This window comes from Atractosteus spatula, chromosome 16 (genome assembly GCF_055471065.1).
Source record: "Atractosteus spatula isolate fAtrSpa1 chromosome 16, fAtrSpa1.hap1, whole genome shotgun sequence".
Taxonomy (NCBI): Eukaryota; Metazoa; Chordata; class Actinopteri; order Semionotiformes; family Lepisosteidae; genus Atractosteus; species Atractosteus spatula.
Genome location: NC_142721.1, coordinates 3,308,011 through 3,323,551, shown reverse-complemented (window position 1 = coordinate 3,323,551; position 15,541 = coordinate 3,308,011). Strand labels below are relative to the sequence as shown.

At 37.3% G+C, this 15,541-nt stretch overlaps 1 protein-coding gene across 1 annotated transcript in view; it reads right to left on the bottom strand.

Moving 5' to 3' along the window:
• The window catches only part of cd44b (CD44 molecule (IN blood group) b), a 34,653-nt gene that overhangs the window by 10,031 nt on the left and 9,081 nt on the right, over positions 1 to 15,541 (bottom strand). The window contains exons 2-5 of the mRNA XM_088934708.1: positions 8,647 to 8,812; positions 7,579 to 7,718; positions 6,242 to 6,334; positions 1,607 to 2,539 (exon numbers count right to left, since the gene is read on the bottom strand). Of these exons, the coding sequence (XP_088790834.1) occupies positions 1,607 to 2,539; positions 6,242 to 6,334; positions 7,579 to 7,718; positions 8,647 to 8,812 (1,332 nt within the window). The remainder of the gene's footprint in view (positions 1 to 1,606; positions 2,540 to 6,241; positions 6,335 to 7,578; positions 7,719 to 8,646; positions 8,813 to 15,541) is intronic.

Sequence of the window (15,541 nt, the reverse complement as noted above, 5' to 3'; positions counted from 1 at the left end):
TTTTTGCAATTCTATAATCAAAGGAAATGTCCAGTTAAAATGCTTCTAAAGTTTATTAGTAACAACAAAATAAAGTCAAATGTGAGTATTCACAGAGAGGTTTTTATCCTTTGCTAAAAGGTGAATCAGATTATTTTAACCTGGGTGCTCATTGGTAAAATCTGTTTTTCAAATGTTAAACCTCTCAACCTCTCTCGGGGAAAGAAATTTAACGGTTTTATACTTATTTGATCAAATTCTGAATTCCTTTTGAGTGAGTTACTTCCTTGGATTTTTAAAATGTGCTGCTTTTACTTTTTTATCGTTGTCATAGAGTATATAGTAATTGTATAGTAATAATGTCATAGTCCAAAATAAAATTCATGATTGCTGTAAAAGAATCAGAGGAAATCACCAATGGCTGATACCAACTAGGTTTATAAGGCAAACTGTAGCAGCCTGTAACTCTGAAATGAAAGACATGAGTGATGGGGATTTATTTTAAGCATTGCAATTATTGCTTTTTGTTATAAACCCACCTGATTTATAAAACCAAACTGGATGTTTTATCTCCAAACCCTGCAGCCACACATGGAGACTCCTCAATCTGCCCTTCATAGAGCCACTCAACCTTTAAACACATCTGAACTCGTGAGGGCCCCAATACCAGCAGGCCCAGTGCCAACTGGAGAAGAGGCCCACCCACAACTGCCCGTTTGACTAAGCCCGCCCTACCCTCAGCAGTGTTAGGCCAATTGTGTGTCGCCATTTGGGATAGTCCAGTCACATGAGCAGTAACATGGTATGGGCCCAAATCCATAATGCCTGGATTATGGAATGACTTTACAGGTTGAGCCTTGAAAGATTGCTCTGATGTGCAGCTACAGTATGCTCACTGTCAAGATCTACTGTATATAACTGAGTTATTTTTATAATAATATACCTCACTTAAAGTTGTACACTTAAAATTAAAAGTAATTGAGCACGTAAGTAACATGTAACTCTGCTTTGCAAAGACAATGTTCCCAACAGTGGAGCAGTATTGTAAAAGATTAATGTATCTTTCACAACAGCAGCAAGCAAACCAATGGAAATTAGTAATTCCCCACCCATGAAATAATATGGCACAAAACACCTACGGGCAGCACAGTGCCCCAATGGTTGATATGGCTGCCTTCCAGCACTGGGGCCCTGGGTTCAATTCCTAGGATGGCCTGGGTGTGTGTGTGCCCTGTGAAGGACTCATGTCCTGTGCAAGGTGTGTCCCACTTTGCATATACTGTAATGCTTCAAGGATAGGTGACAGACCACTCTGGCCATGAATTGGATAAGCAGGTATTGAAAGTGATAAGTTGATTATGTTAATTCCTATGACACTGTTCTTTTTTAAAAAGCATACCCAATTAATTTAAGGTATTCCACTACTGGCTAGCTTTAGTGAAAATATAAAATAAAATACTTTTAGTTCTCTGATCACAAATACCAACATAGAGAAAATCTTGTAAGTAAATTTAGTAGTGAAGTCTTCTACAGTATACTGTTGCATATTACTTTGTCTTCTATATGTGTGTACAGTATATTTCTATAATTAAAGGCTGGCAAAAAAACAGAAACAGAGAAAACTTACTTCCATGTGTTTTGGATGGATTGGTTCTTGCAGTGGTTTTTGGAGTCTCCATTAACTTCCCTCCTGATGACTCTGTCCCTGTATCAAAAGGGTTTTCACTAAGTGAGTCAGCTGAGGGAGTGACATCGTTTGCCTCGGGGTCTCCTCCAGGACTTAAAGACGTAAACACTGGAGTCGTTTCATCGTCCAGAAACAAAACTGAATGAGTGAGGTCCCAGTCATCTGCACCTTCAGCTGCTTTTGTTCTAGGTGTACTCACTGTAGTACTGAACTGAGTATCTGTATCTTTTTCCTTCAGGGTGCTATCATCTCCCCCACCTAAAGGGACATCTTCTGGATCCTCTGTGGTAATGGCAGGGGTGGTTGACTGAACAGCATCCTCTCTAGAATTGTCAGAGCTGACTGGAGTAGTGGTTCTATTATTGTCATCCGTAGACTCCACCTGAGTATTATCATTTATGTTTGAGTCAATACTTTTGGTGGAATTGACAGAGTCGTGCTTAGCCTCACTCTCTGGGTCAGGTTCCATTGTGGAATTGTCGGGGCTATATCCGTTATCCACATTTTCTTCAGAGCTCCGAGCTACACCCGTGGTGTTACCAGAAGAAGCTGCATCAGTCCTGTTCTCAAACCCAGGTTTTAAATCAATTTCAGTTGTAGAGTTATCAGAAATGTTTTCACCTTTTTCTTTTTCATGTTGGAAACCATCATTGACCAGGGGAATGATGCCTGAAGAGTTTGCAGGGGTAGTTGTTTCATCATCAGAGGGCAAAGGCACAGTTATTCCCTTGGATTCAGCTGGATCCATTGTAGTTCTAACCTGGGGCCTTTCTTCCTGAGGGTTTTCCGTCGTGGTTGCTGTTGGCTTCTCTTCACCACCAGGGGATCTTTCTGTTTCGTCTTCTGCTTTATCAGGTGTTGGTGTTGGTTTACCTGTTTGAAGGAAACAAAGAGGAAAGAAGACATTTCAGGCAAGATTGAGGGCAGTTGTTTCTCTAAAATGGTTCTTACTCACTTTGTGAATGCTAATCCTTGCATTATATTTGTGTTTCACGAGAGGGATTATACTGAGGAAAACAGCCTAGGTTTAGGGAGCTGGGGACATCTTTAGGATAAAGGAAATGTTTAATGGTAAATGTATGAGAAGCAGAAGTAAATGTATTAGAAGTAAATGTATGAAAGTATTTTGCAATATGGAAAATACCCAGGGGAAAAAAATAAGGAAAATACAGCATAAACAGCCAGAAGTCCATTGTTATGTGTTTGCTTGAAAGTGGAAAGTTTCAGAAAATGATGAAGATCTGTCTAATTTCAGAAACGTAGGCACATTATTGATATATTAAAACTGGTATAATAAATTGTTTCATGTGTGGGAGTGCAGATGAAGCTTTAAGATAATAATTTGTTGCTAAATACAAAGTACCTTTGCTTTTTTGTAAGATGATTTTTAAAATTATTTTTACAGATGTTATTTATAATGATGTATAAAAACAAACTACCTGAAGACAGAGTGAATGTAAACAGAAGTAGTGTATTGTGCATAAAATAATATGGAATGCAGAAAACAGATATGAATTAATAATGTAAGTAATTTCATACAGACTATGGTACCAGGAGCTGCTTTTAAAGCAATTCTCAAATATGCTTTCTCTCAGTACTTGTGCACCTAACTGTATACCTCACTGAGGACTTTGCGCACATAATATCCTACCGGAACCAGGCAAACCAATTAATCCCTTGTACCTTGTACTAAGTTCATATTTTTCATTGCTTGCATTATTCACATTCTAAATATACAGTATCTTCCTCGTGAGAGCCAACAGAACCAACCAAGGTGAAGCACAGCACAGTCATTATACATAAAATATTTCATTACAAAAAACTAGCTGTCTTCAGTTCCAGAGAGATGCAGAAGAGAAAAGTACAAAGTAAATACAGTGGTCTTAACCCTTTAATTATGAAAATCCCCATGCAATAGTTACTTGGTGAATATTTGAAAATGTATATCCTGTGCTACATGAAGTATATGATAATACAAATACATTGCGATTTTAGTACACTAAATACTACAACATTAGTAGCAACGCAGATTTTGCAACACATTTAAAATTGCATTCTTCAACAGGTTTTAAAATACATGTACACTAATTTCATTTTCAGTATTTGGATAAATAGAATGTGAATATTTTCACCAAATGCTAGCAAATAGAATATAGAAATGAAAAAACGTAGCAATATCTCATTTATACACAGACCACTAGTATTCCCTGGTGTAGCTAATAAAATTGTACAGGAATTCAGTGTGCTGCTAGAAGCACTTTGATAAACCCGATTTCAAAATTTACTCAAGTGTTACATCCTGTCAAAATGTTCTTTAGAAAGAGGCCTGAAAGTTACAAGCCTAGAAAATCCCTAAATTGATAAAGTAAGACATTAAGCAGAGGGAAACATAGCCAACATTTGGATGTCCAGGTTATTGAGAATTCTAAAGGAATAAATTGTTAATGTAACTTTTAAATTTCCAAATTCCATTTTTTAAAAGAGCCTAAGATAATATTTCGGTGTTTTTGCAGACTTGCCTTGTTTTGTCCTCATAGAATTATGTCAAAATAATTTTAATGTAATTTGCCTCCTGTTCTCAGGTTTAAATGTCATTCCACGGAGTTTCCATTTGAGCCCTGCAGGTTTTTTTCAGGGCTTATTCTGAAGAAGTTGAATTTGGCAATGACTAAGAGGATCATGAATACTTGTATCGGGTCCCCTTGTTGTAGTGTTTTCTGTTCAGGACTAAAAAGGTTCATTTCCTTCAACCTGTCAGTGCAGGACATTCTCTTTGGCCCCAGAATGCATCTAGTTGCTCTTCTCTGGATTGATTCCCAAGCAACATTATCTCCTACAACATGGTGACCACAATTGTGAACAATATTCTAAATAAGGCCTTACTAATGAATAATATCATTGTGACTTAATGTCATTTTATTTAGTGTGCTTTTAACTATACCTACTAGTATTTTGTCTTTTAATTAGTTAAATGATGCTTCAGTATAAACTTCTCTTTGTAAGGCACTGATATTTCCTCTGAAGTTGGTTTCATCTGCAAACGTTACTAGTTTAACTACAAACTACTATATAAACTATTTAGTGCAAGGTTCATTGAAAACGACTGCAGTTTACGAATCAAGTGCGTCACTGTAAGGTGAGATTACTCTCTTCTGGAGCTTCCTCTCACAGGACATGGAAATCACATCTGTAATCCACTGGTAAAGGTGCTTCTTGGATTCTTGACCAAGCACTCTCCTTCTGTGGCACAAGCCTCACAGAGAGAACAACGTGCTCGGAGTTCACATGAAAAGAGGAGGAGACCTTTTGGGAGGATTGCTAGATTGGGGCAGACAGCAGTACAATCTTTTTTTTAGTTTTTTTTTTTAGAGTGGTTTGGTAAAGAGGTTACTTCCTCCTTTAATTATAGAAAAAAAGAGAAGTTCCATTTCAACACCAGAACATGATAGGCCCCTGATTTAAGTGTGAGTCAAATGTACCATAATTATTTATGCGAGAAGATTGTAGCTTCCTGTATGACTACATAATTTAAATTAAGCACCAGATGAAACCTTTGATTTTGAAAGAATTCTGCAAGGTTCTGAGCCTTCTTTAAAGAAAAGAAGCTCCGTTTATGTGTATATGCATCTAAACGTCTAGTTGCAGGCCATGTAATCATATGACTTCAGCTTGCAGGCAGGATAGCAGTGGTCACATTATCTGATAAAGACATTTCTAAGAATGACTATACACAGCTTGTGATCCTGGACCCAATGACAATCGACACATTAAGATAATTCAAGTAAGAAGCTGCGTCAGCATGCGTAGGCTGCAAAGAAACAAGTAAAGGTTTATTCCTGCTGAAAAGAGAAGAAAGGAAACACAATGTTTCGGCTGTGCTCACACCTGAAAAAAGGTTCCACAGCCAAAATGTTGTGTTTCCTTCCTTCTCTTTTCAGCCTGGAATAAACTTTACTTCTTCCTTTAAGATAATAATGTCGACTTGTACAAACCTGTAAAAAACTGCTAATTGATTGATATTTACTTTGTGGGCAGAGGCCAGCAGAGCCAAGTTTAGAAAAAAATTATTGTTAAATACAGTACATGAGAAACTGACATGTGTGGCCTTACCGAGGCATGCTGTGTATTTTACTGAGATTCTTTATTGCTAATTTGGCAACTGTATTGAAGTGCATAATACGAAGAGATCAGCAATAACATGATTATTTTGAAATACAAAGTTGAAAACATTTTAAACCCAGCATAGTACAAATTATATAAATTAACAAATCAAATTGCTACCTGTTGTGATATTTTATTTACTTCATGACTCTTTAAATATGAGAACTGTTGAGAACAATAACTTACAGCTAAAACATTTTGAAAAATGGCTAGCCCTTCTAAAGTTTAGATTTTGAAAGTGGCTGTTCCTGCATTACTGTAGTCTCTGTCCGAGGATACTCTCCATCAGTGTGTAAGCCGAAGAAAGAAAAGTTCCCTTCATAGAAACAGCTGGGTTCCCTGATGTTAATCAACCACTAATTGCACCAGTAAATGACACCAGGCTGACAGAGGGATGCTGGGACATGACTGAACCTGTGGGGGGGAAGCTGTCCACTCCGTCCTCACTCTTTTCCAGGGGGTGTGGGATGGTAACCAGGGCTAAATCACAGTTCTTGTCTGATGAATCTGTTGGAAAGAAAACAAATGTTGACACATCCTGTAATCAAGAGAGAGCATTTAAGAGCATCAAATTAGAGCTTCAAGGTGTACTGTCTGATACCTCTTGAGTAATTTGTCTTTTAGCAAATTTCTATATTTGAAGTAAAGCAAATATCATTCCTATCTACTGTAGCTGAAGCACTAAGGCCTTATTCAACTCCAATTCAGCAGTTTAAAGACACTTTTATCCTCACAGTGCCTTCCTCCTGTTTCAATTTTTCCTGTGGATATCTTTTTAAATGTCTTACTTATTTATAAGTATAAATCAGTATTTACCATAATTTATGTTAAATATAATTAAATAAAACAGATAATTCAAATGTTTATTTTATTGTTTTATAGAAGGTTATTTTTGTTTTCCCCAGCTTCTCCAAATACGATTAACCAGCTATTTTCAGTCTTATCGCGCAGACCATCTATTGTCTTCTGATTTGCAGTTTGGATCATTCAAAATTTCTGTAAATACTATTTACTTCATTGGGTCTTTTTTCCACTTTTATAGCTCAGGGAAAGAAATTGCCTCCACCATTCACCAAAACTGCATTTTAAAATTCTCTTTTGCTGAATTTAAACAGCTAATTGAACCAAGAATAATTGCTTAGGAATGTTTATTACAGAGTTATTTCCAGATGTGTCTCATTTAATTGATGATAGTTTGTTTTGAGCTCCTTATGCAGTTATGTTAAACAACTCTGGACAGACCTGTCCCATTGCTCTGTTCATTGAATGCATTATCAGCAAAGTATCTAAAGCAGAGTGATGCCAAGGTCTGACAACATGCACAACCAGGAGACAGAGAAGGTCCAACCAAAGAGCTGAGACAGGGTGCCACAAATACAAAGCAATCAGATCTCAACAGCCAAACTACTTGAGCTGCAATTAACTAATGTTACTCAAATCTCAACTAAACATGCAAGATGCGCAACAGCGCCTCCAGTCACTGCAAGTTAAATGAACACAAAACTTCATCCTTCTGGCCTATTACAAATTCAGAAACCAAAGCACAATGCCAACCCATTGGTTATACACAACAGGCCTCCGGCAAGTACGAAGTACTGAGAGATAATGGCAGAATTGTCGGTTGGCAGGTGGGTCAATGTTTTGATTTGCTTCCCAGCCTTATTGAGTTCCTCAAGTGCACCTACACTAAAGCCACTTTGAGGAGAATTGGAAGATGGAAATGCGCTGGAGAGCAGCATTAAGAACGATACCTGAGGAGTTGTAGCAGTAGGCATCATAGCGAACAGTCAGGTTAGCAGAGAGGACCAGGACTCCAGTGCTGTTAGCAGCACACCGGTCGTGAGCCTGCTGGCGAATAATCGCAACACTGATGTTCTGAATCCAGCCATACCTGTCAACACCAAGAAACACTGAACAGGGGGCACTCACTGCACAACATGTACGAGACAAGGATCTGAAATGTTTAAATATATTTTAAAAAATTTATGGAAATATATCAAAATTAATATTTAAGTATATAACAAGCACATATATGGTGTATATTGAAAATAAATGCTCTACATACTGTATTTCAGACCAAGTCAGCTAAATTATTCAGCCACTTTGCTGAGAGTTATTTTGATTTCACAGTTATTACATAATTTTCAGGACAGATCAGTGACAACTACTGTTTTGGCATGGATTTAAAGTGTACTGACATCATAAGTAGCCAATAAAAGATATAGAGTATCATAAAATCAGTAACCAAAACTGTTTCTCAAAAATTGTCAGCCAGACTGCAGATGTTCAGAGATGGAAAAAGAAACTCAACAAAGACTCCAGTAAGGATGATGAAAATAAAGAATCAGAAGAAACTTATGAGTAAAGATGTTAACAAAAATTAGTGATTATTTTTTCTACTGTATATACTATAATTATTACAAAATATACTTTTTATATATTTTGAAAGTGGTTTTCAAATGAAGCTTAAATTATTGTATTGACAACATATTCAATTCTTAACTTCTACTGTACATCTCCTGTTTTACATGAACTGATCACAAACATATTGTACATATGAATGGTAACCATGAGAAAGATTCTTAGCAATTGCAAGTCTTGTAAAGGGTTCCCAGAGTTTTCACTATGATTTTAATAGTTTCCACAAATAGTGATCACAATTTATTCTTTGCTTTGCCATGATTATTCTGCATTAGCGTAAACTTTACTGTATTTTTACCATGGTATCTCATAACAAACATTAGTAAAGGCACACACTCACTATAAAAGCACTTCAGGTCCTGTACAGAAAGATGGACCACAACACTGTGCTGTCTTACCTGCAGGTCTCAAAGCCTTTACTGTAGGCCCTGTTGACATCCTCTCGACTGGCCAGAACCGTGCCCATGGACAGACAGAGCTTTTCAGCCTCAGGGTAGGTCAGGAAGTAGCGACCACGTTGTTCAATGTGAAAAACACCTGCATAACTGCAGGTTCGGGTCAGGTCTGTGGGAAAGGCAGGGAGGGTACGGTGAGACTCTGGACATGGATCATGGTGCTTTCTTTTTACAATTTTTAATTTTGTTTTTAAACACAGAAAACATATAACATAAAAGGAGCACACATCTTTCACTTAATTAATGAAAATATATACTTGTACAGTATATATTCACAAGAAAAAGTGAATTATTTAACTAATTTAATTAATTATACATCATTAACCTCCATTTGTAACACATCATTTAGAATGTAGGAAGCTGAGGATCAGCAACTGCTTTGCCAAGTAAAGATAAATAAAAAATGGCTTCCAATTACTCTGCATTTATTACTTACATTTGTTAAAGAGTAGATAAGTTTTCCAAGGAAAGTGTGTTGTGTTATCCTGTTCTTCCAATTTAGCAATATTACTTTCTTTGCCACGGCAAGGGATGGTCTATCTCTTTTAAGGGGATATCTCTTTTTTTAAGGGGCTGGGATGAGAGATGGAAGAGATCATAATGCCAGGAAATGGGAACGTTAATCAAGCCATTAATCAAGCCATCAAGCCGTTTTTTTCCAGGAACCTGAAGTTTCATGTGGAAACGGCAGTCCCGTCCACTCCTGGACAATCATCACTTTCTAATCAATTTCCACACTTCCATCTTAATAAATTTTGACCTACATACAGTAGAAGACACAGTTTATCCACAGCAATGGTTGAGACAATTGAACAATGACAAGAGCAGCTAAGATGTAGATTATTTTACACCTACTGTATTCATCAACATGTAGAGGTCAATGATCATTCCCCTGCCCTGCAGTCCTCAGAGAGCTCACTGACCTTACCTGTACAATGCATGTTATTACTGAATGCCTTCTTGTGGTTCTTCCTTTCATACCCCAGAGAAACAGGAGACCTTTGGAGGCCTCTATATTGTTCCAAAGAGCAGAATGTTATTATTATTAGAAAATTTTACTTAGACATGTAAACAGATCTCTAGATTTGTGAGTAGATTTCTAAAATTCAGATAAGTTGTGACAAATATCACTTTGCTCCGCGCAATGCTAATACACTTACAGTACAACATTTTTTTTTGTTTGTTCGAGCAAGATATATTTTCCAGTCCTTAACACATTCATCATTTGATATACTATACGTCTCACTTCTTTCCTCAAGGGAATCAATAAATATCTTAATGAAGATCAAAAACATATGAGTGTGGCTTTAAATAATGTGCAGCATATTAAAGTAAACATAAAAACTTCCCAAAAATGATGGGACTTAAGACAATTATCTAAAAGTAATAGAAAAGCTTCTTCTTAGTAGTAGCTTTTTTTCCATTAATGAATCGTAAGAAGTGTGTAAGTGAAATTTCAGTTTAATTCACTGCTGATGAGGGAGCACAGTTTATACTCATGTCTCTTCTAAAACAACCTGGAGCTTCTGTTATAAAAATCTTCCTGTGACTCGGGGTCAGAGGTGTGTAATTGGGTTCATGGCTGTGAAGCAAGAATTGACACTAATGTGAACTTGTCTGGTCTTTCACCTGGACTGCATGCTGTCTCCATGGAGTTTCTTATGGCCTCCTGTCATTTTGTTTTTCGACTCTCTTTGGTATGCAGCTGTGGAGAGATGTTTGTGCCTGCTCTGCAGACAATATGATAAACAAAGTCTGCCCTTATGCCTGTATATGCAAACCTTTATTTCTTTTTTGTTCAATATGACATGTAAAGAGGGGGGAGGTATTCATCATTGGGCAAAACATTTACACAAACATCACAGACCTATAAAGGAATAGAACATTTTATCATATTTGAACAGATTTTAGTGTTTTTCATCAGTGATATCACTAATCACTTTGCTGTTTAGCTCATTTTTACTAATTAAAGTACATTTTATAGCCTATAAGAAGCCAGTCTAAATGAATTAATAAATGCCTTATTTAGCACCCAAGGCATTTAGGAGAGGCACCTTGGTAAAGTCAGCTCATGTGAGTTTTACATAAATAAACATGGAGAACCCACACAATTCTAACAGTTTGATGTTCCCACTCTTCAAATGGTAGCTTATTCTCCTTTTTAATAATTTTACTTTACATAATTGCATAAATGATGCAATTGAAAATCATGGATGCACGTGCAATATAATGAAAAGAACCTTACGTAAAAATGTCTCAGATGGAGAGTGTTGCATACGTCAGAAGGGCTGTTTAGACAAAATAAAGGTGATTATTTTGAAAAGAGGAAAAACAGCTTTAGTTCAATTCAAACTGGTAAGGTGCAGTTTGCTGTCTTGGCAAAATCATAACTACCTAATGAGTGTTAATTTAATCAAATTGTTCTGAGAAGTACCAGTAAGAACAATTTAAAGCATTTAATTAAATCCCAGTCTACTGTGTCTCATTGTACAGTACCAGGAAGGGAAAATGCATAGTGTTTCACTGATTCAGCACTTTCCACTGTTTATCATGTACAAACTTCTAGTCCTAGATAGCAGATCATCATCTTGACAGATAACCTGCAATAAATTTTCCTCTCGGGTTATTCAAAACAGCACCCTAATATCATTTCTAGGTTCATTTCTGCTTTTTTCCTTCAATAGATCGGACACTCTCTCCATAGGCTTTCTGTTTATTTCCCATTCTTATTATGGGAATTTCTTATCGTGTTACAATCAGCTAAACGGAACTGTTGGTTTCTTAAACAACCAGAAGGTTTTATATTTACTAATTTATTTTTTTAAAAAGATCCAGTGGTTTATGAAGTAAAAAAGTGAAAATTTAAACAGCAGTGTATGTGATAATAAGTGAACCCCTAGTTTGCTTAATAAAAGTAAGGTTTAAGTAAGGTTTTTTCTTTATGGTAGGATGTCCAGGAAGAATGGGCAGCATGGTGGCAACAATGAGAAAGAAACACTGCAGTCCAACAGAAGAACCTCAGTCTGAATGTCAAGTACGGCGGCGGCAACACTGTGGTTTGGGGCTGCTTTTCTGCCTCAGGACCCGGATAGCTTGCCATCATTGACAGAGCCATGAATTTGCCATTGTGTCAGCAAAGTCTAGAGGAGAATGTGAAGTTATCTGTTCATTAATCTGAACTAAAACACAATGATACAAGAGGATCTACAACAAAACAGCATTTTGTATTGGCCAAATCAAATTGCAGACTTAAACTACACTGAACTACGTTGTGGCAGGACCAGAAGTGAACTCTAAATGTAAGGAAACCTTCAAATGTCACTGATATGAATCAGATTGGAGATAAGAAGGAGACAAACTTCATAAAAGCTGATGGGAGAGACTGATCAACAGTTATAGGAAATTACTGCTCATTGAGGTGCAACCATTACCTAATCAAAAGGTTCACGGGCATATTCAAATAAAAATATTTACTGTTGAGTTATTTTGTTAATCAATAAATTCAAGTATAACTTTTGTCATTGTGGTATATGTTTAGTTGGGTTATCTCAAGCTTTTATAAACTCTTTTATTAATAATAATTTCTTATACTTATATAGTGATGTTCTGGACACTCCACTCAAAGCACTTTACAGGTAATGGGGATCCCCACCAACACCACCAGTGTGCAGCCCCACCTGGATGATGCGATGGCAGCCAAGTGCACCAGTACACTCCCCACACACCGGCTATTAGTGGGGAGGAGAGCAGAGTGACGAAGCCAGTTCATAGATAGGGTCTTATTAGGAGGCCATGATTGGTAAAGGCCAATGAGAATTTTAGCAAGGACACTAGAGTAACACCCCTAATCTTTTCAAGAAATGCCCTGGGGTTTTTATTGACCACAGAGACATTGGTTTTACATCTCAACCCGAAGAATGGTGTCTTTTTACAGTATACAGTGGTGTCCCTATCACTATACTGGGGCATTAGGACCCACACAGACCACAGGGTGAGTGCCCCCTGCTGGCCCCATGAACATCTTTTCCAGCTGCAACCTTAGCTTTTCCAGGAGGTCTCCCTTCCAGTTACTGGCTAGGCTCACACCTGCGGCGCTTCAATGGGTTGCCACTTGTGTGTTACAGATATACAGTAGCTAGTAGCTAGAGATCATGAAAATCTACCTTACAGATTTATGGAGATCTAATTATGTTTTAGATCTAAAATATAGAAGAATACATGCAAAAAAGGGAGAACTTTCTTAACATACAATGAAATCAATTTATATATACCACACATCCCTTTTTTCCTTTCCTTAACATAGTGTGCTCACTAAAATGAAAGCAACCATTAAGGAACTAACCTATCAGATTTTTATTGATATAATATCAACTATAAACGGTTCTACAAAGGTCAAATCTACAAAAACAATGATTGATACTACGATTTTATATAGTTCCTTTCACACACATTACCCAAAACTGGTGCACGGCTATTATACAAAGGACACAAACTAAAGGTAAACATGAATTATCACAGTTTTAAGATTAAAAAGCCAATTTATCACAAAAAATTGAAACGTGCAGCATCTCTAATTGTCAATTGTCACATTTTTGTTAGTGTGACAGCAGACTGCCCCTTCAATTGCAGAGCACAGCCAAAGTATACTACATGCTACATGACATTTTGTATTTAAAAAGCAAATCTTTTGGGGATAATGGGTTACTCATATAGCAAAACAACACATGAGCAGATTTCAGACTAGCGAATCGTGCTTTGTCTGAAAGTCTTTCCACTAGGTGACTGTGACTGTGTGACTGGGATTTACCAGACTGTTGTCAGAGCAGGGATGGGATTAGTCAATCACAGCTCTCCCAGCTTCCTGGGTCCTGGGCCTGGGTCCCTTTAGGCACAGAGCAACATCATTGAAATACAGTACTTCATATTCCTAGAACATTGTTCATATTGGAGGGCTCAGATACTGTATTTCCATCTGTAGGGCCTAAGGTCTAGGATCATTACTCTGGGGTTTAATACAGGACTAGGGACTAGGATTTCCTCTAGGTGCTCTGGTTTCCTCCTACCTCCTGAAGACATACCTGGTAGCTTACGGGCTGTGCTAAGTTGTTATATGAGGAACAGAAGAGGAGCCTCTTCCACATTAATCTGCCCTGTTTGGAGTACCACTGTAATCTGCCACAATACAAATCCTAACTTTATTCAGATAAGAAATGCATTTGGATGGAGACATGGTAAGTGGACAGAAAACAGGAAGCACATGTTCAGATTGGGGTGATATAATAGTGGAGACAGAGAGATCTAGGACCACTACTCTTCCTAGTTTATGTAACTGACCCAGATTCTGTTATTGTTACTGAACTAGACAAGTTTGCAGACAATATCAAGGAGTTCTCCCATGTCAAAACATCCCACAAAGTTGTTCAGAACTAAGAACAAGACCACATGTTTCACCAGTGTGATCCCCTGCGCTTACAACATGCTCATATACAGTATAAGCAAATCAAGAAAGGTGAGTGGAATGGATTCCCACAGATGGGAAGCACCACAATAAAAAAACTCTGGCCTGACAGGCCTGATATGCTGTCCCTCTGCAAGCTAACATTGTGACACAACTGATGTAAAAGCCCTGCAGAAAGAGTTAAATACTGGTGATTGAACTAATTAGAGGAAAAAGATGACTGATTTTCCATCTTCCATCTAAAAATAAGTGTTACAATACAAATCCAGTGCAAATGGAAGAGCTTTAAAGGTACACAGGATGCAATATTGCAGCCACCAATACTCACAGAATAATAACGATAATAGCAATTCACAAAGAATAATGACATCCATGAATCAAATGCTTTGTGAATGTTTATTGAGTTTTCAAACTACGTTTTGGCTTAATCCTCTTGGTTAATGGGCAGAGTCCTGGCCATAAGATAAAGAGGCTCAGTGCACCATTCCGTGAGAGAAGTTAAGGGTTTGCAGCAAAGGTGGAGATGGGGCAAGAAAAACAGCCAGAAGAGGCATGTGATATATTTATAGTTTGGTTATGATTGTGATTTAGAACAGTGGGGTTTGTCTGTAGTTATTCCTCCAGCACTAAACAAATTGCATTTGTCTTTTCGTTCTGTTTTCTTCTCTCTGTGTGTAAAAAAATTAAAAAATACATAGTAAGAAGATGAAACAAAATCCCTTACAAAATTGCTGGATTGTGCAAAAAAAGAAGAAATTCTTCATTCAGAGAACCTATTGCATTACTGGTGTCAAATTAATTTGTAATATTCCAGTTTCACATATATTCTCAAAACAATTGCATCTGTTGCTTGGGGTAAAGATGACAGGAGATTTACAAGCTGATCACACAGGAAGTAAAAGATCACAGTTCACATCTATATTTGTATTTCCTTGGCAACCACTTCAGACAGAACAAATGCACAGCAACAGTTTGTGACAAACTAAAGATATCGATGTTTTATGCCAATTACAATTGCTCTTGAAGATTCGCAGAAAGTTCACTGCAATAGACCAGTTAAAAGAAAGCTGAAAACTTCTCCATCTGGCCTGAGAGGAGACAGGTGTATACATTATTGTGGCATCTTACATTGAGCATTAAAGGTTGCTCTCTGTTACAATATATCCTTTTAAAGCATTCACTGATTTAAGTAACAAGCTTACAACTCATAATTCATAATTCTCCCTTCTTAAAAAATATAAATAACTTTGCAAGCCTCTCTCTCCTGTTCGCATTCATCGTTCTGCATCCCACCTTGCCGGATCTCCAAGTTTGCAGCTACTCCCTGGTTAACTCCTCTGACTGTATGAGGATTCTTATTCCCTTGTCCTATGTCCAAGT